The sequence below is a fragment of the Motacilla alba genome, chromosome 13 (genome assembly GCF_015832195.1).
Source record: "Motacilla alba alba isolate MOTALB_02 chromosome 13, Motacilla_alba_V1.0_pri, whole genome shotgun sequence".
In the NCBI taxonomy this organism is placed as follows: Eukaryota; Metazoa; Chordata; class Aves; order Passeriformes; family Motacillidae; genus Motacilla; species Motacilla alba.
In genome coordinates this window covers 1,295,875-1,316,063 of record NC_052028.1, presented here as the reverse complement: position 1 = coordinate 1,316,063, position 20,189 = coordinate 1,295,875, and the positions used below count along the sequence as shown (strand labels likewise).

General features: G+C 50.0%; 1 protein-coding gene across 3 annotated transcripts in view; it reads left to right on the top strand.

Annotated features, from left to right (window-relative positions):
• SIL1 (SIL1 nucleotide exchange factor) overlaps positions 1-20,189 on the top strand; it is a 92,296-nt gene that overhangs the window by 16,378 nt on the left and 55,729 nt on the right. For all 3 annotated transcript variants that reach the window (XM_038150220.1, XM_038150218.1, XM_038150219.1), the window contains 2 exons: positions 5,846-5,960; positions 8,159-8,294. In XM_038150220.1, coding sequence (XP_038006148.1) covers positions 5,856-5,960; positions 8,159-8,294 — 241 coding nt within the window. In that variant the 5' untranslated portion in view covers positions 5,846-5,855. The remainder of the gene's footprint in view (positions 1-5,845; positions 5,961-8,158; positions 8,295-20,189) is intronic.

Here is a 20,189-nt window from a genome sequence, read left to right as displayed (position 1 = left end):
GCTAGCAAAGAAGATCCCCCATCCTGGACTCAGCGGTCTGTCTCTGGCGTGGAGGGTCTGAGGGATGCTGGGGAGGCAGCTCGTGGAATTGGGGTCATGCTGAGCCGTGGTGGAGCGTGGCCCCTTCTGCCAGCAGCACTAATGAGCGTGGCCCCTGTGCCACGGCTGCTAACGAGTGGTGGGGAGGGCGAGGGCAGCCTTGCTCAGGCTTCAAACCACCCCAGCTCAAAGCTGTGCTCCTGCCCTCTGGAGAGCAGCGTTTTGTGTGAATGCAGCTTCCTGAACGAATTAATTAAGTCAATTTAAATGATAGACTAAACGATGCTTAGTGTTAAGCTGTGCGAGTTGTATAAACAGCAGGGTCAGGGTTGCTGTGGCCGGGTAGAAGGGGCGGTTCTGGCTTTATCCAAGTGATGCACAACTCCCTCCCCTGCTCTTGGGGGAGCTGTGGCAATGCTGGTGAAGCTGCTGGTGCCAAGAGCTGCCCCCACCGTGCCCGGGCACAGTTGGGCTGTCTCTTGCTGCTTGACACATCCCTGTCCTGCTCCTGGCACCTGGTAGTGCTGTCAGAGCTTTGTTGGGTGGTGTCATGGCCGAGCTGCTGCTCAAGGGGCTGATGTGAGCTGATGGCTGCACAGGTAGCCTGGAGGGGTTATTAATATTTATTGTCATTATTTGTTAGCAGTGGTTACAAAGGTTGTGTGAGTGCTCAGTAGATGCCAAGCTCTGTAAACATGTGTTTGTGCCATGGTTATCCTGCCCCTCCCACCCTGTGCCCGTGTCACAATTCCCTCCTGTGGGCTGGTTTCAGTTTGGAGCGGGGCTTCTGCTGCAGGTGGGACCAGGACCTGCTGCCCGTGCTCAGGCTGGGCCCAGCCAGCCCAGTTTATTCCTGCCAGCCTCAAAGTGTGGCTTCCTTGCTGTGGGGGTTCTCTGTAGGCAGCAAGAAGGTGTTCCCACAACTTTTCCCTTTGTGTAGGAGTGTTTTTAACACACCAGAGCAGAGTCCTAGTAGGAGTAAATTATGAGGAGCATGCAAGAAGAATAAATTTTTTTAAAGCAATTTCATAAGTGACATGAATGGAATGGTCTGCATGGCAGCTACACCCTCCCCACTGGGATCCTGGAGGTGTGAGGGGGCTTGCAAACAACTGCTGCTCCCTGGGCTGTCCTGCCTGGCTGGGGCTTCGTGCCCAGGTGGGACCCTCTGGCAGGGCTTGGAGCTCTCACTGTAGTGGGGTTGGGGATACCCACTGGAGGCACAGGGGTGCTTTCCTGAGGACGAATGCCTGGAGGAGCAGAGCTGCTGAGATCACCCTGGGCATTCACCTCAGGTGATGGTGTGTGCAGGTTGTCCTCCTTGAAAGCACAGGGTTGTGCAGACCCAGCTAGTGACTGGGGAAGGGCATTAGAATGCGGCCGCCCAGTAATCCTCTGTGGCCTCCCAATACTCCTCTCTTTGCCCACCAGCTGTTTCCTCTCCTAGGCACAGGCTGAATTTCAGCTCCAAGCCTCCTCTTTCTCCTGTTGGTGTAGCTGTACTGTCAGCAAGCAGGAGGGACAGCTGGCCACAGGGTGCTCCCAAGGTGTCTGTAGCATACCAGCAAACATGAGTGCTCCTCACAGACCTGGGGACCCTCTTGCTCAGAGGAGGAAAATTGCAGGTCAGGTCAGCTAGATTTCCTTCTCTTTCTGCATGGCACTGCACATCACTCAGCCTGTCACGGTGGGCTCGGCCGTGGATGCCACCCCTTGGAAGGACATTGTGTGTGAAGGGGATCTCGGCTCGCTGTGAGTGCACTCTGTGTCCTGAGAGCCTCTCCAATCCCACAGCCCCTGTGCACGGCTGGCTGGAGATCATTCCCTGAGCTGCTGTTGCCCAGGAAACTTCCCCTTCAGCTGCAGAGGCTGTGAGTGCCGGCAGGTCTTTGTGCCCTGGTTCAGCTGGAGGTGCCTGGGCCGTGTTCCTGAGGATTCCCATCTCTGCCCTGTGCTCAGCGAGGGAGCTCTGTTGGTGCTTTGTGCTGGGAGGCACACGGTGTGCTCCTGGTGCTCCCACTGCCATCTCGGTGAGGCTGGCTGGACAGAAACCTGCCCTGAGTCTGTTCATCTGCAGACAGTTTTGTGAGGCTGTAATACCGATCCTGCTCCCTCAGGTCATCCCTAGGTGAAAACAAGGATTAGCTTACTGCCACTGTTTATTCTTAGAGATAATTGGTATTTTTGTATCAGCACTGGGGTGGCAGCAGGACCAGGACAGTGCCTGTCCCCTGTGCTGGCACTGCTGAGGGACCTCCAGTCTCGTGTCCAGTTCTGAGCTGTCATGGCAAAAAAAACCATGGAGGGGCTGGAGCGTGTCCAGGGAAGGGAACAGAGCTGGGAAGGGCTGGAGAGTCAGTGCTGTGAGGAGCAGCTGGGTAAGGGGCTCAGCCTGGAGAAAAGGAGGCTCAGGGGGAACCTTCTCCAGGAGGGAGGAGCCAGGTTGGAGTCAGGGAACAAGGGACAAGACAAAAGGAAATGGCCTACAGGCTCTGCCAGGGGAGGCTCAGGGTGGACATCAGGAGGAATTTCTCCATGGAAATGGAAAGGGTGCTCAGGCTTTGACAGGGTCTGCCCAGGGAGGTTTGGAGTCCCCATCCCTGGAGGTGTCCAAGGAAGGGCTGGTGGTGGCATTCGGTGCTCTGGGCTGGGGACAAGGTGGGGATGGGGCGCAGCTTGGACTCCATGGTCTTGGAAATCTCTTCCAACCTCAGTGATTCTGGAATTCTGCTTCCAGCTGGCTGCAAAGCCAGAGGCTGATGTTAGGGCTGAGGAGCTCTGGGATGTGTCCGTGTGCTCTCCTGGAGCAGCAGATCAGAGCTCAGATGAGGCTCCTGGCGGATTTGTTGGAGTGTCACAGGACGGGCAGTGTGGGCTCTGTGCCAGGACATGAGAGCGCAGCACGCTGCCAGCAGCAGGAGGCATTAATGAAATGTGCTCCTCTCGCTGGCTTCCTTGGAGGTGTCACCTGTGACTGTGGGAGCTGCGTTCCCGGGGCTGTGCAGCTCCCTGTGCACAGCTCTGCCCTCAGTGGAATGTCCCTGCTAATGGGGAGCACAACTCTGGGCTGTTTCTGCTGCCGCTGGCGCAGACTGGGATTTCTGGAGCTGTGGAACAGAGCCTCCCAGCCAGCAACGTCTCCTCCTCTGACAGGAGGGTTACTGCCAGCAGTGGAGACTTCTCAGAGTCTGACCCTTTGCTCTTTCCCTAGTATCTGATTTTGTTTGACAAAAAAGGATTATTAAGAAAAAATCAGCCCCTCCACTCTGCACGAGGGGAATTCGTGGCCTTCCTAGTCCAGTTTTGCTGCTGCCTGGCTGCTGTACATGCTGGATCCCCAAAGATGCTCTCAAACCAAGCAAACGTTCCCTGTGCAGGTGGGGTCCCCACGACCATCCTTTCTGTTTCACAGGCTGCAAGGGTTGTTTCTGGAAATCCATTGTGTCCACAGAACATTCCGTGTGGAAATCCTTTCCCGCTCTCTGCGTGTGTCTGTCTGTAAGGAGATGTCAGCCTGTGCAGGCTGCTCTCCCAGGAGCTCCAGAGCCCCCTGTTGCACATGTTGGCTCCTCCTGCCTACCTGGGACTGAAGCAAAGTGCTAATTGTTGTGCAGATGTCATCTGCCAGGCAGGCAGGAGGCTGGAGGCTTGAAAGAGGCTGTGCTGTCATTTGCTAGCAGCCTCCTCGGTACACGTGAGCTCTATTTTTATTGGGAGCGTGCGTTTGCTTTCAGCCACTGCTTTGTTGAATTTCTCTTTTCTTTTTTTTTTTTATTATTATTTCCAGGCTTGCAGATAAAGTTTGAGGGATACATCTATTTTTCATTATTCCAGTTTTGCTGCTTGTTTTATAACTGAAAAAACCTCAACCAAACCCAAAAACCTGTTCCCTGTGTAAAAAGCAGCAGTTTGTTCTGAGATGAGAGGCAATTGTGTGTTGTGGTCATGCTGGACTGAGGTCATAACTGTGGGACTGTCTCCAGAAGGGCATGAAGATCAAGATCTGGGAGCAGAGGGAGTTTGAAGCTGTGCATTGTGCTCTGGGTGTGCCAGCTCAGGAGCCTGGGTGTTGGTTGTAGCCTGGTTTGGCTTGGCCATGTCCCAGGAGAGAGATGGAGGCTCTGGCCACAGGTTGGCTTATGAAAATAGGGAACTTTTCTTCTACTCCAGCTGTGGTTTAATAAGGGCTTGGGGGTCCTTGAGGTGATTCTTTGATCCTTTAGAAAAGAGGAGACACTGAAGGAGGAAATGGAAGGTGATGCTTTCCTGCACTGTGTGAGTTAAGCAGGGGAACTCATTGCTCAGGGATGCTGTAGGTGTCAGAAATCCAGAGCTGTTCCAAAACCAATTAATGAGAAAAATCCAGTTGATGTGGTAGAGGTGGCTCAGAGGTTGAGGCTGCTGGTCAGGAAGACCCTGGCTCAGGAGTTTCTGGAAGATGCAGAAGTACATCAGGTGCACTGTTACCTCTGCTCCCTGCTCTGTTCCTCTCCTGTCCACCACTGACCAGTGGGATGTGGGGGGTTGTTTTTTTCTTTTCTGGCAAAAACCAAGCAGGGAGAGGAAGAAGTAACAAAGTGGAGTGGAGGGACAAGGTACCAGTGAAAGGATGGAAGGAGAGGCTTCCCTCCATGTCCCTGGAGGCTTCTGAGGGCAGACTCTCTTTGGTGACAGAAGCTGGTGCTGGGTGCTGCTGTGAGCAGGTTTTCTGCTTTGTGGGACACAAAGCTTTGTGGTTGCTTCAAGGAAGGAAAACTCTGCTATCTGATGTGCCATCCTGATGGACAGCAAAGCAAGATATTTCGGACTGCATGTAGGGGAGGAACTTCTTTAAAACCTGGATAGGAGTAGGAGCAGACTTGATGGAGGGATGAGTAATGAAGGAGTGTTTGAACGGAACTAATCAGTCCTATCTTCTTTCAAAAGACCTCATTTAGTTTAATTTAGCAGCGTGTAAATTTAGAGCCAATCAAAGGAAATACTTGTGCAGCCTGTGTGCTGGCAGGCTGCTGCACTCCCTAGCCCAGCAGCGAGCTGGAGGCTGTAGGTGGATCCTGAGCCTCGTGTGAGGCACTGGGGGCACACGTGTGCATGCTCACACGCAGGGTGGGCTCACCAGCTCCGTGCCCGGGCACTGACACCCATGACAGCAGCACCCTTCATTTCCTCCCTGATGTGCTCCAGCAGGGTGGCTCCGTGCCGTGGCTCTGCTCCCTGGTCCACCTGAGCGTGGTCAGAGCCAGCTCCTGGCCCCACAGCTGGTCTGAGCCTGTACTCTGAGCAGCAGGGAAAGCCTTGTGCTGTAGGAACCACCAAGTAAACCTCGCTGACCTCTACAAAATGTTGTTTTCCTCAAGAAAAACCTACATATGGATTAGATGAACTCCTGATCCTTGGACAGCTGGTCGTTTTGTTTAATCTGAATTAATGCAGCTACTTCAGTGCTTAAAATGAGGCACAGGCATAAAAAGCCTTCATGGGATTGCACTGCTTTTTATTTTTCCCTCTAGTTGTCATCCATGGCACTGACACAGTGATTTTAAACAAGTCTTGCAGGTCTCCTCATATTTTCCAGGAGAGATATTATCCCCTGTGGGGTCAGTATAAGTTGCTTGGCATTACCTGTCACAAACCCCATTAGGAGTGAGCCCCCACGAGTCCCCTGTGCTCACACCTCGAAGTGTTGTGCTTCCTGCCGTGTCACACCCCTGATCCCACGCTGTGTTGCAAAGTGTTGTGTAAAGAGTCCTGAAACCTGCAAAAATGGAAAAAAACACTGTTGGGTTTGTTTTGCTTTGCATTTCAGGCTGGTGACAATGTCTCCTTGGGCCGGGCTCCTCTCCACCACTGCCAGAGTCAGCCTGCTGCTGCTGCTGGGGTCGGTTCTCTTCTCCTGCTCCAGCCTGGGCCACAGAGTGTCTGTAAGTTTTGACTGCTCCAGCTTGATTTCAGACTGATAAAACGTGGCTGCTTTTTGCCTTTAAGGAAATACCCATTATTCTTTAGGAAACGTCTTTCTCTTTCTTGAATTATGAAAACAAACCAAAAAGGGTTCTACTGATTTCTGTGTAAATGAAGAATCGCTTGTGTGATGTTGTCCGTTTTTGCTAGAAATGCTAATGAAAATGGGGTATTGCAAAGCAACTGTGGCCAGGCAGTGACAGCAACACTTAAATGAACCAAGCCACATCCTTTTATCCTTACCGAGCATTTAAACCCCGGCACTTTTCCTGAGCAGAGCTGGTAAACATCAGCTGTCTCCATTATGTGTTTGAACAGATCCAGCACTGGGAGGCCTGGTGGTAAATTTACAATAGCCTGTATCGCTAACTGCCTCTTGGATAATCACAGAGCTGTGGAAATCAGCTAAGTAATAACTGCTCCACTCACTCCTTTTTAGTCCTGTTGAGTCTTGGCTCAGAAAATGTTAACATTGATTTTCATCTGCAGAACCTGGGCTTTTATGGCTGTGATTGTTCCTGAGCTTTAACCATTTGTTATAATTTGAACAATTCCAAGCCCCTGATGCACTCAGCAAAAGCAGCAGCTAAGGTCTGGTTTCTTGTGCATTTCTGAAATTGCAGTCGCTTTCCACAGCTGAAATAAAAACATTCTATAGGTTTGTCAGCCTTCTTTGTGTGTTACCACAATTATGAAATTGTGGAATTGTTTAGGTTGGGAGAGATCTTTATGATCATTGAGTAGAACCTTTAACCCAGTGCTGCCAAGGCCACCACCAGCCCACGTCCCCAAGTGCCACATCCACACTTGTCGTTGCTACTGTGCGTGTTTTGCTCAGGTTGACATTTCTGTTGCTCAGAAAGACTCTTCTAGGCTGGAAACGGATATTTATATGCAGAGCATCCAAATTCTGACAGAAAATGTGCATGCATTTTTTCCCAAAGAGTGGAAGAACTGAAGGCGCAGAGTGTGTCTCAGAATTTCCAGTTAACCTCTGAATTTGCTTACATTTTTCCCTGTGAAAACATCCTAGGGATTAAGATCCAAACACTTCATGAAGTGAGCTGTAACTCCATTTTAATTGCCAACAATTAGGACTAATCATTCCCTGTAGGGTGGTTAACTCAAAGTCTTCAGTGGTGACTGAATTGGTGATCTCAGAAGCTGAAAATATTCCCTTCAGCAGGCACTGAGCTGTGGGGATGATGAGCCTGGACCAGTTCATTAGTTCCTGTTGGAACCAGAATAGCCCAGACCCAGGAGTCAATGCCTGGTGTGAGAGTACAGGTCATTTCTGTGCACTCTCCAGAGCTTTTTGTGACTCCCACCAGCTCCCTAGGGAGGCTTTCCATTGAACACCAAGGTTTCCCTCACAGCAAGGATTTTTTCCCCCGCTGTTCTCCCCTGTTCTTCCCTTGGTGTAACGTTGAGCCGCTCGTGCTGGCTGCTCTCCCACACCTCTGCCAGCCTCGTGCTGCACTTGCCATGGAGGTGGTGATTAAATCCCTGCCTCATTGTTTTAAAAGCCTTGGAGAACACTGAAAGAGGGTGGAGAAGAGGATCCTCACATTTGTATCGTGTGGGCAACTCAGTGTGTTTTTTCCTGTGTCCTATTTTGGAAACAGCTGAACTATTTTAGCTGAAATCTTCTCCAAGCCTGAAATAAATGCATTTAAGAAAAAGAAAAAAAGAAAAAAAAAAACCCAACAAAACCCAAAAAATCTCACCAAACCCCAAACCAACCAACAAGCCTTGAGGCATTCCACTCGTGTGGAAAATTTCAGCTGAAAAAGTTAAAAGTTTGACATATTTTTAGGCAAGGGAAAATGGGGTCTTACAATGTTATACAACCCTAATAATAGCCAGGGCTCCTGCCTCTGACTGAAATACAGGTGAGGCTCTGTGAGAGCTGGTTTGAAACCTGCAACCTGCTCTGGAATAGGAAATAAGCTGCGTTGCTTTGTTCAGCACAAATGTCATGCTAGTTATGCATGTTTAACCTTTAATACACTTTAAATCTAAATTTAACCATGTGGAAAGAATCTCGGATGTCAAAAAAAAAAAAATCTGCTGGCGAGGGAAAAAATTTTGTATTCTCAGCCAGCACTAAATTACCCAGATGCAATTGCTAATGAGCTGAATCTCTTCTCTCCAAAAGGAGTTTGCCCTTACAAAAATAGAAGAGAGCGACATAAAAGATGACAGTGGGAAGGAGCCGGGGACAGAGGATGACACTGATCCTGAAGACCTGGAAGTGTTTTACCCCACAGATCAGTGGCAAACCCTGCGTCCAGGTAACTGCTGCTGGCTAATTATAGCATGCCTCTGGAACCCACCTGCCAGCACTGACAGGAGCCTTGCAGACACTCCAAGAGCTGTTTGTTCCCATGACAATGTGTGCTTTTGCTGGTGTTCACATAAAGAGGAGGACGCAGTGACCCAGTGCAGGGACTGGAGGCCATGGGCAAAGCATCCAAGGAGAGGAGTGGTTGCTCCAGGGCTTTCAGGTCACTGGAGCAGGAGGAGTGGGCTGCCAGCTCCCTTGTGGGTGGGGGGCTGTCTCTGTCACTGGCTCCACAGCCCTTTCTCTCTTCATTTGTCAATGGCCAGGTTTTATAACATTTGTTGGCACGTGGATTCCCAGGTTGCTGTGCTCCGGTGTGGCGCTGCTCAGTGGCAAGCTGATTAGGAGCTGTCACTGGAGCACTGCACAGCTTTTTAACAATAGGTTTTCTGTTCCTCGGCTGTTTGAAAGCTAGCTTTTATTCCCATCTGTGCAAACCACAAAAAATCTCTTCCCTTTCTTTGGGTTGGTGTCTTTCATTAGACATGCCTGGGACTCTGTGGTGAGAGGAGCCCAGCAGAGCAGCTTGGCCTCCGTGTGCTGGGAAGGCTCTGGAGGGGCCAAACCCATTCAAACACACACAGATGCACATGTGCATACATATTTCAACAATTAGCCCGTCTCTGGGGTCCTGAACGAGCTGTTTAATCCACTTGTGCTTTGGTGTCCTCATGTATATGCAGGTGTAATACCTTCCCACCTCGCAAGGGTGAACTAAGTAGTAATTAATTTTTATAAAGTACTCTGAATTTAAGGGCTTTATCCTGTGCTCAGTGTTATCATTGAAAGAATAAGTATGGGTTCCATTTGTCTTGAAATTTCTGCCAGATACAGCAGAATGACTTTTCCAAATGTAAATCTTTGTAGAACATAAATGGCTACAAAAGCCCCTGTGTTCCACAGAGCTGCAGTATATACTTATATTCCATTTCTGTACCATTATGTATGGAAGGCGTGTGGTGTCCCTGCTCATTATTCAGCCTGGCAGATCCCCACCAGCTTTGTTGGAGCAGAACATGTACATACTTGCAATCATTAGAAACCTCATTGCAGGGTTTGTTCACAAGCACCTTCTCCACTGCTCGGGTGCCTTATTCTGCTTCATTTTTGTAGTTATTCCATGTTGGGCACATGCAGTGAAGGGCTTGTGGAAGTGGGGAGCTTGTCAGTATTCACAGAGGAAAGTAATTTTGGTTACTCTTGTAAAGACTTAAATGGTGTCCTGCCTCGTGCTCTGACTGCCACAGATCCCAGCACTGGGGACATGGCACTAAGAGAAGCCTGCCTCGATCTCCTGCTGCGAGCCTGGCTTTCTGTCTCCTGGGGGTTCTTCTGGAGCGAAATCTCTGCGAGGACTGGCACTGACACCTTCAGCACGTGTTAGCCAAGGCTGGAGGCCCTGCTGCCAGCATGGCCCATCCCTGTATCCTGTGGGCCGCGCTTTCCCAGTGTGAGCACAGCCCCGGCTGGGCAGGGAGCTGACCTGGCACGAGGGAAGCAGCTGCTGTGGCTGCACAGGGATGCACCTTTTGGTGCTGCAGCAGAGCCACGCACCTTGGCAGCGTGTCTCACCCACTGGTTCTGCATCTTGCCATGTTTTCCGTGTGGCTGCGCTCAGTGGCAGCTGAGCAGAGCCTGGCTGGGCTGGGCTCAGAGTTTGCCTTCTGCTGCCCATTTCTCCAGGACACCCCCACTCCCTCTCCCGTTGTATCCCTGCAGCAAACTAGGCCAGTCTCTCTGAGGGAAGCAAATGTTTGAATTTAGAATCTGGATCTACAGTTCTGAACACTGGGAGGGAGCTTGGAGCTGCGTTTCCCCCATCTCACTCCTGTTTCAACTTGTTCCTGTTCTGAGCTCATGAAGGATTTCGTGCTTCTCTACAATGGTGCAACAGCTCATCTTTTATAGATGTATTCCCAGTTTTCCTCTGCTGAGTTTCCAGTTCCCTGTTGCTAATTGCATCAATCCACATTTCCACCGGGACTGCAGCAGTGTCATCAACCTGTAACCTGTCAAATCCCCCCCCAAATTCAATTGTTATTGTGTCTGTAACGCTTTGGGCGCTTGTTCCTCGCTGTCTACAGCGTGAGCTGGATTTTGATCAAGTGCTTCCTTGCACTTCGAGCACACTTCAAGCTGCTGGAGGTAGCTGGATGCAAACACAGAGAGACAGTTGCCCTAAGAGCTGTACTGCCTGTAATCTGGAAGCAAGATCAGTTGTCTCTTCTGCCAGGCAGCCAGAGCTGATGGCTCTGGAAAGGTTGGTGAAACTTCCCAAAGCCCTTTAACACTTCGTTAGGCATTGCTTCTTTCTCAATTGGCACTAAATAATGCACCAGGTGCAGGGCTCAGACTGAAGACACATCTCCGTGCGCCTCGGAGAGGCTTCCAGCACCTCTGCTGTTGGACTTTTGGACATCATCTGTGGGGCTTTTCCTTCTGTCCATGGTTGGAGTCCACAGGAACCGGGAGGTTTTTTGGGGTTTAGTGAGTGGGATTGCTGTGTCCTCTGAATGAAGGTTCACACCCCTGCTCAGACTCCTCATGGTCAGGTAACAGAGTTTGTTTGAAGTTGTGCTTCCCTGCTGTCTTTTTTCTTTCAGAATACACTTTCTCCAGGTGATAGTACCCTTGGGACCTGGAACATATTTTACTTTATTATTTGGGCACCAAATTTCCCAATATTTTGTTTAGCATTCCTGATGATGATTGGAAGTTGGATTTCTCTGACCATCTAGTTGTATTACCGATTTTCCACCCAGCGGTGGCTCCTCTGGGAAGAGTTTGCTGTGAAGATTCAGAGCAAGGATATAAGAGGCAGGGGTTTAATTGGGAAAGGAGAAGGCCGTTAATCACCGCCCCCCCCCAGCAGTGATGAGTGGAGAGCTGGGGCTGCACAGGGCTCTGCTCTGCCCGTCCCCATGGCAGCAGTACTTTGCTGCTCCCTAATGTGGCAGAAACCCTCTGGCAGCTTTTCCAGCTGACAGTTGGGAGTTAATGAGTCCAGTTTCCAATCCAGATGGACAAGTGAGAACCTCCTCTGCCCAAAATATCAAAATATTTACAGATTGCTCTGCAGACAGGCAGCAGTGGGGCAGAGAGGCTGCCTTTGCTGCAGAGCAGCTCCCTGCAGACTGGAGGGATGGAGCAGAGCCTGGCACTGTGACTGGCATGGTGCAGTGTGGATCTCTCTGGGGTTTGGATGGATGTCTCAGGGCAGAGCAAGGAGCTTAGCTGGCCTGCACCTTCAGCTGTGGTTAAAGCTCTGCCTTGCAGAGCTGAACCTGCAGTGACTCCCTGGTGTTTGTGCTGCCAGAGTAATTTTCTGCAGCGCCCGATTATTTCACAGTTAAAAACCAAGGAGCCATAGCTGCTGCTGCTGATCAGGCTGCCAGAGTGAAGCTGATGTGAACATGCTGTTGGTGCTGCTTCTGCAAAGATGAAACCATCGTATGTTCAGCAGGGAGCCAGTAGTACATTGCTTGGCATTTAAATATCCATGGCTGCAGCTCCCAAGGATCCTCAGGCTATCTTTGCGGCTCCTGCTTGTCACAGGTCTTCTCCCATCTCATTTGCTGCTCAAATGAGGTTTTACACCTGTGGAAACACAGTTCTTCAGGCAGCCACGTCGGGGAGGTGTTTTCAGAGGCTGCTTTGAAGGACTTGCTGTGGAAAGAACAGGGCTGAGGATGGGCAGTAACTCGGTCCAGTTTCCTTGCCAGTCTGTCTGAGAGGAGATTTCGGGGGCCAAACGAGGCGGCACTGCCTTAGGCTGAGAGGAGGTTCTTGAAGAGGGGGAGGAAGGAGGCAGGAGGGATCCGTGCCAGGCCTGTGCCACAGCCCGTAGGCGTGACGTGGCTGCTGCTGAGGGTCCCCTCACACCTTGTCTGTGGGGCCCCTGCTCCTGCTGCTCGCTGGGATGTCCTGAGCCGCAGAAGCTCTCAGTAACTGCATTGCTGAATTAATCACTGTCCAAACCATTGGCCTCTCGCTGACCTGGACCTAACTCAGACAGTGGTGGGCAGGTCTCTGAAATATTTATGGCAGCACGGTCAAGAGAGGGCTGTGAAATACAGAGTGAAACCACCAGGGTATGCTCGTTTTTGCAAAGTTTGACGTGTCTAATCCAGGAAATAGGAGCCTCATCAGATCAGCACAGATTTGCATATAGAGGGAAGGCAAATGGAATTTTAAAAAGCTCATCTATACTAGATGAAATGCTTCTTCTCCAAGTTTCTTTATAAAACGACTTGTTAGTGATGTGCAGAGGGGAGGAATCTCGACTCTGGAGTTGTTATAATCTTGTCTGGCCAGCGACAGGAGAGCTAGAGGATGATTCCAGCAGGTAGGAAAGGCCAGGCTGACTTGAGAGCAAATGTTCAGTGCTTGGAAGCTGAGTTATGGTCCCTGGTAGCTCTCCCTCTGCTTGTTTTCAATCTGACCTCTCACATAGGAGGCTTTTCATCTCCTAAATGTATCTCATGCCTGTCCTTTTTATTGCCAGCTGCCTTCATGGGCTCCTCTCTCAGCTGCCTACCCTTGTGAGCTTTCCTTTGCCTCTCATCTTCACATCACAGGAGGCACAGTGTCCCTCACACTAGCTTGTGCCTAATTCCAAGTCTGTGGCAGAAGTGCCAGGGCTGAAGCTCCAGGTGCTGCTTCTGCCTTGCGTGTAGGGCAGTGCCAGGCAGATAAGGCACACCAAGCACACCCTCCATGCCCTGGTCCTGGTCTGGGTAAGAGGGATAGTGGTATTTCCCTCCAGCTGTTGGTGAAAGGACAGCATTGGGGCTCAAGAGATGCTGGGACAGTGAGCAGACAGGGGTTCCCAGCCCCCTGCTCCAGCAGGAGGATGTGTTTGAAGGATACCAGCTCTGGGCAAGGAGACATGGCACGAGTGTCCTGCCCTGCAGCTTGGTTTCAGCTGTAAAGAATTGCTTTCATATCTGCAAAGAATTGGAAGCCCCAATTCCATTAATTGGAAGCCAGTTTTTGCCCCCCAAATGCAGGTAAAACTTCTCTTCTGTCATTTCTGGAAATGGCCGTGTCCTGGCAGCACTGGTGTGGTGAGAAAAAGCCCTACATTGCTTGCTCAGGTTTAGGAGCAGAGTGGGCTTGGGGTGGGTTTTTGGTGTGCCAGGTCAGTCCTGTCCCTTACTGGCCGTGATATTACTGGTTTCATTAAACAACTGGATACAAAAGACTTTTGCAGTGATGCTCCTTCTGCCAAAAACTAACTGTGCTTCTGAGCAGCCAGAATAAAAGTCTGAGCTTCTCTAACCCACAGCCATGGACTAGGCTGTGGGCACTGCCAAAACAAGGGTGCAGTGCTGTGTTTTCATGAGCCAAGCCATGACTCCTGCTAGTGGTTTGTGGAATTCTGAGCCCTGCAGGGTATTCCAGGTGGTCTGGAGTGGTCATAAACCAGGGGATGACGTGCTGAGAGTCAAGCAGTGGTTTTAGTGCAACAGGAGGAGGTTAAGCTGCAGCTTTCAGAATAATTTCAAACTTCACTTTAATGATGCTTAGGCTGCTGGTGGTGTAATAGCAGTAGACATCAGCAGCGGGAATCATTCCAGTGGTTAAATGTACATTGTTTGGTGGGAGAAAAGTGCTTTGAAAGAAGAGAGACTGTTTCCCAGAGAAGACATCTCTCATTCCTTGCTTTTATCTCCTCCCTGCCAAGCTGGGGATGCTGTGAGCCTGTGAGCCGCTGAGAGGTGCTTAAATGTGTGCTGGTTGATGAGGAATACCTTGCTCTGGTTTTTATGTGCAAGCAGGCTGGATTTTCTGCAATAGCTCTAATAACCTTCGTGTGGCTGTTTAGAAGGATGAACCTCATTAAAGAAGAGGTATTTAATAACAGGCCTATTTTTATCTCTGTCTTTATCTAACAGTCTGCACATTTATTTCAAGCTTGTAACAGTGCTTTGGAAGAAAAATGTTTTCCCTCCTCTAAAATGTTTTGGCAGTGCCTCCAGCCTCGGTTATCTTGAATTTCCAGTTTGGCCATCGTCCCTCCTCCTTCCAAAGCTACCAAGCCACAGCAGGCCCACAGCTCCAGCATTCCAGCATTTTCCTTGGGAAATGGGAAATTTCTGGGGGAATATGGTTTCAAAACATGGGACTTGGGTCCCAGGGTCACTGAAACAGTTCTGAAGGTTTGATCAAACGTAATCACAGTAACTTCCTCAGGCTTCAAATATGTGATCTTGTGCAGTGTTGCTGCAGGATGTGACTGACCACACGCTCTGGGAGAGGCTGGCAGCTCTGGGGTTCAGGCATTTCTGCAGAGATATTTTTTTCCCCTAAATTTGTCAACTTTATTCTGTAATTTCATAAATTAAACCCTGACCTATAGATATCTTGCAGACATTGTGTTTTCAGCCCACTCTCCTGTGTTTGCTGTCATTTGCTGGTGGAGAAGGAGGCAGCCCCAGCCCTGAGGGGATGCACCATCTTTCCAGCTCCTTCCACATCCATGCCTTTGGCATTGATGGCTCTGTATCCAGACCCTGCCCTGACTGAAGGTTTGCTGGAGCACAGGTGCCTGAGCCTGTGGCCAGGATGACCACTTGTGAGCCCTTTTCCCAGGATACCTGTGGCCATATGCTCCAGGAGATGCTGGATTTTGGCCCTGGGATGTGTGTGGCAGTTATTACAAAAGAACTGGCTCTAGGGGCTAATCCCTGTTTTTTCCTTGCCGTTCAGTCTGGATCATGTACATCCCTTAACCACAGTTTTGCAGCATTATCTTTTTTCCATAATTAAGGAATATTTTCCATGGTCTTGCTCAGGCCCTTCCTCTCTACGGTTTCCCTCATGGGACAAGGCCTGACTTACTGAAACTTCCACAGAACTGATTCTGGGTGGGCAAGGACAAGGTCAGAGGGTTTTCAGGCAGTCAGCACAGTCAGATGGCTCCTGTGAGGAATATTTCACTTGCTCCTTCACAGTTCTTGCCTGCAAATTGTCCTCTTGCTCAGATGGGGCTCCAGCTTTTTTTTTTTTTCCTTCCTTTTTCTTTCCTGAGTTATTCAATTTTCCGTACATTTATTTATAGTAGGGTCACACAAGCAACAGGTCTGATTTTCCCACAGATCCTTCTGGAGCCACGTGCTGTGCCTGCTCCATTCTGATGCAAAAGCACCTTGCTCCTCTGAGGAAAACTCAGAATATCCATCCAGCTGTCTTGACTGAGCAAGGCATTTTCTCTGAACCTTGCCCTCTGTTCATTTCAGAATCTGCAGGGAATTTGGGACATAAATTAAAAAGCTATTTGATGCTCCTTGAAGTCTAGAAGCTGGTTTTGCATTTGTTCTTACTTGAACGCACACTGAGACAAATGGCTCTGTTTTACTGAAGCTGCTTCCTTTGGCATCCTGAGGAAGCTTCCCAGTTATAAAATAAATATGGCTCTGTTTTTCCAGCCCTGCTTTACCAGCAAAAGCCAGGGAAGGAAATGTAATCTCCTTGGGTCTGTCCTGATGTTTTGTAGAACTAATTCCCATTTATTGGAAGAATTCTTCCACGCCAGATTCACATTTAATTTTTTATTATGTGTTTACATTTTGGAAGGAGTAAGGGTGGTGGTGTTGGAAATCCTAATGAGGGACAACATTTCTGATTCAAAAGACTCAGGCTTCTCTCTCCTGATTTTTCTGCCTGCTCCTTAAGACTGCAGGAAGTTTTGCCTGGGTCATTCACTTGCAACAGGATGTTATCTGAATACAGAATTAATGTATGCAGCCTGTCACTTGGAATTGCTGCTGTTCTGCTGCTGGAGAGCTCCCGGGGTTGCAGAGTCCTTGCAAAGGAATGTGCTTGTGATCCTGCAAAGCCAGAGGAGGAGCAGGGAGCTGCAAGTCTCCCCCATCACTGCGGGGTGTGAATAAATAGGTCTAATCAACAATTTACATGTTAGCCCCTGACCAGGGTTTATTTTTAGGATGTGTCATTCAGCCCAAGTGAAACCTCTGCATCTCAGGCTGGTGGTGTTTCTAAAAGCACCTCTAAGTGATCACTGAGGCTGGATTTTAAGCTGCATTTACATTTTGATAGAATCTGCTGCTTTTCTTATCTGAAACAAAGCCCACCTGATCTTCATTAATTACACTATCATTTCACCTAAGCAGGGTGCTACTAATTACAGTTATCTGTCTGTTCTTCACCAGATAACACACAAAAAATTGTTATCCCTGGCTGTATCTGGATTAGCTGGAGCTGTAGGGGGGTTGCACATGGTGTTGGGTTTTACAGGTGGAGTGCAGGTATTTATAGACTGTCTGAGGGAACACTGGAGGAGTGGCTGCTGTCCTGCTGGCTGTGCTGCCATTCGAAGACACCTCCACGGCAAAACATACAGAAAACACTGCATAAACATAGAAAAATCCAGTTACTGCAGGGTGACTGGAGCAGGCCAGCTCCACAAGAGAGGTGATGGAGTCCTGGGACATCCCAGACCCTCCTGAGCGCAGGCCTAGGGCTGGAGGGAACACTGCTTGAGCAGGGGTTGATCCCAGAGGTGTTTCCAGCCTCAGCTATCAGGGACTGTCTGGCAGTGCCTTTTTTAAGACAGAAAATCTCATGGTGGCTTCACAGAGAGCTGAAAGCCCTGGTGGTGGGGCTGACTGCTCCCCCACTAACATCAGCTGCAGTCTGAGTGGGGCAAGCACAGAAAGGTCTTCTCTGAAGACAGGCAGCAGGAAATGTCTGAGCTGCTGGGGAGTTGTGGGTCCAGAGGGCTGGAGCCAGGAGCCAGAGGCTGCAGAAAAGCACGAGGGCAGAGCCTTTGTTGGAAGAGAAGTCAAGGGCCTTTCACTTGACTCTTGTTTCATCATCCTTCCACACACTGATCTCTTCAGATGCTCTCTAAACCTTTGGATTGCTTTCTGAAGGGGAAAGGACTTGTCCTGGGGGAGGAGCAGAGCCAGGCTGCTGAGGAGAGCTGGTAGCTGTCAGCTGACAAGGGAGGAGGGACATGGAGGCTCCTGCAGCCCAGGCTGTGGCCAGAGGGGTGGACACTGGAGATGCATACACTCTCCTCCATCCACTGTGAGTGTTCTCAGGTCAAACACACCTGCACTGCCTGTTTGTACTGTTTGCACTTGATAAACTGATATATGTGAGTTTGGGGATTTTCGTTACCTTTTCGTATTCTGAAGAGAACTAAAGATGGTTCACAGGATTTCTTTTGTGCCTTCTGCAGTGCAGGTGATGCAGGCGGGGATGGAACAATGGCATCTTTATACTTGTTAGGTCTCCATCCACACCCAAGGCACTGCCTGAAGCTCAAAATTATTTTCTTGCAGACTTAGAACACCACACCAGCAGGGAGAACAAGAAGCTCAGTGGAGACCGTGCTCCAGAAAAACTGTATCTGTGATCCAGAAGCTAAATCTTGGACCATGGAAATGCACACTGCAGTGGCAGAGGAGCTGGGAATGCTGAATGGGGAGGTGTCCTGCCCTTCTGGCACGAGGAACCAGGGGTCCTCTGGTTCTCCATGATCCTCCGTAAGAACCTCTGGTTCTCCATGAGGATCTCTGGTTGTCCATGGTTTTCCACAAGGACGTGCTGATGCCTTGCCCAGAGCTTGCTGTGATAGCAGGCAGTAGTTTCAGGTGGGGCTGCTCTGCTGGCAGGGCCACGGTGTTCTCAGCAGGGCAGGGCAGGGATGCTCCTGTCCCAGCAGGTCACTGGGCATGCAGGTACCAGCCTACAGCAGCTGCTCCTCCTCTGCATCACTTCCAGGGACAAAACTCCTGTCCTGCTGTGTGGCAGGGAGCCCTGCAGAGCCAGCATGGAGGGGACAGGCTGGGCAGCACCTGGGCAGCACTGGTTTAATCCTTTTTGCCTGTTCCTGCCATGGAAGCTGTGTGCTGGGTGGAGATGTGTGTGTCTGGGGAGGGCTGGCCAGACCATTAGCTTGTCAGGGTTTGCAACACTGGCAGCTGGGGAGAAAACTGTTATTAAGTGTAACGTGGCACCTTGGAGACGGAAGCATGGGGAGACAATAAATGCAGCCTTCCATAATGCTATTTTATGGTGTCACTCTTCAGAATTTATTAAGACTTAGTTGCAGCCATGCCTGCAGCCTCCTGTGCTGGAATCAGTAAATTGTGTTCATTATCCCCAGCACCTGCTGTGTTTTACGAGGGGGGAGACACTGGAGGCATGGGGACACCCCAGCTGCTTTCTGCAGCCATTTCCTTGGTGCCAATCCAGCTTTTCTGGGGTTGCTGGGACACCCCAGGCAGTGCTTGGCTGCATGGATGGACCCCAAGTGTGACGCGGGGGTTGAAGGGAACACTGGGGGCTGAGGACCTGCCAAGTCACCACAGTTCCACGGGGAGCAGGGAAGGAGCTGGCTGAGGAGGGAAGCCATGGGCACCTTGGAGCACACTGGCACATTTGTCACTCCACTGTGGGACCACTCCAGCAGTCTTGGATGTGCTGAGGATGCTGGAGGTGGAAAGGGGATCACAGGAGCTCCCTGAACTGCAGACAGGGAGATGCTACACCCCTGTTTGGTGTCTTCTTGCACCAGTGTTTTCAAATGAAAGCACAAGTGAAATTGTGCTCCTTTTGCCCACTTATTGTCAGGACAAACCCCAGCAGCAGCATGCTTGTATGCCTTCATCCTTATCCTCAGCATTTAGGGCCAGGATGGAGGAAAACAAGTTCAAGTCCAACCTCCTGATAATTTATTATGTTCCTTGTGCTTAAGGGCAAAATTTAAGTTGCCAAAAGCAGATGTTTGCATGCTCTTTTTTTAGCTCTCAAAGTACTTTCTGTGTACTTGATTGATGGACGTCCCTGTTACATTAATAGCTGGGCTTTGCAGAAAGCTGTTATTACCAGGAGAATCTGGTGTGGGTTTCAGTTTTTCTTCTTGCATTGAAAATCCATTATTAATGTCTTTCTGAGGGGAAAAAAAAAAAAAAAGGTTTCAATTCAGGCATTTTGCTTTGCTTTCTCAGGCTTCTTCTCAACTGTCTTCACAGAGGTGCTTTTACAATCAATATTACAAGTGTTCTTTATATTTTACTGAGTGATTGAGGGCTTCTGCATCTTCCTATTGATTTCTGATTGTACTGCAGGACATGTAGGTGCACACAGGTTGCTCTGTGATGGATAACTTCATATGTGCCTTCCTAATCATCACTGAGTTGCCTTCTGCATGTTCCCTGTTGCTGGATGCTGCTCCTGAGCTTGGAAAGCACCAGGAGAGCTCTGAGTGCAATCCTGAGACACCAAACTTGTGACTGTTCATTTAATTTGGGTTTGGTTTTCAGTCAGACACAGGGATCACATGAGGCTTGTGGGGTCTCCTCTTTTGTGTTGTCTTTGCAGAGTTCTTCTGTCCTGGCTTCTCAGGCAGCTTGGTGTTCTGTGTTGTAGGAGCAAAACAAGTAATTGTCCTGGCTTTGTGTGGGGGGGTCATAATGCACCTTCATCTTCAAGCACTGACCTTGGCCCTTGGGGCAGCTCTGCTGGCAGATCTCAGCATTTCAGAGGTGCAGAGTCATTGGATCGCAGAATGGTTTGGATTAGAAGGTTAAAGCTCATGCAATTCCAACCCTCTGCCATGGCAGGGACACCTTCCACTGTCCCAGGCTGCTCCCAGCCCTGTCCAGCCTGGCCTGGGACACTGCCAGGGATCCAGGGACAGCCACAGCTGCTCTGAGCACCCTGTGCCAGGGCCTGCCCACCCTCCCAGGGAACAATTCCTTCCCAAAATCCCATCCATCCCTGCCCTCTGGCAGTGGGAGCCATTCCCTGTGTCCTGGCACTCCAGGCCCCTGTTAAAGTCCAAGTCTCAATGAAGTGCTACAGAAGCCCA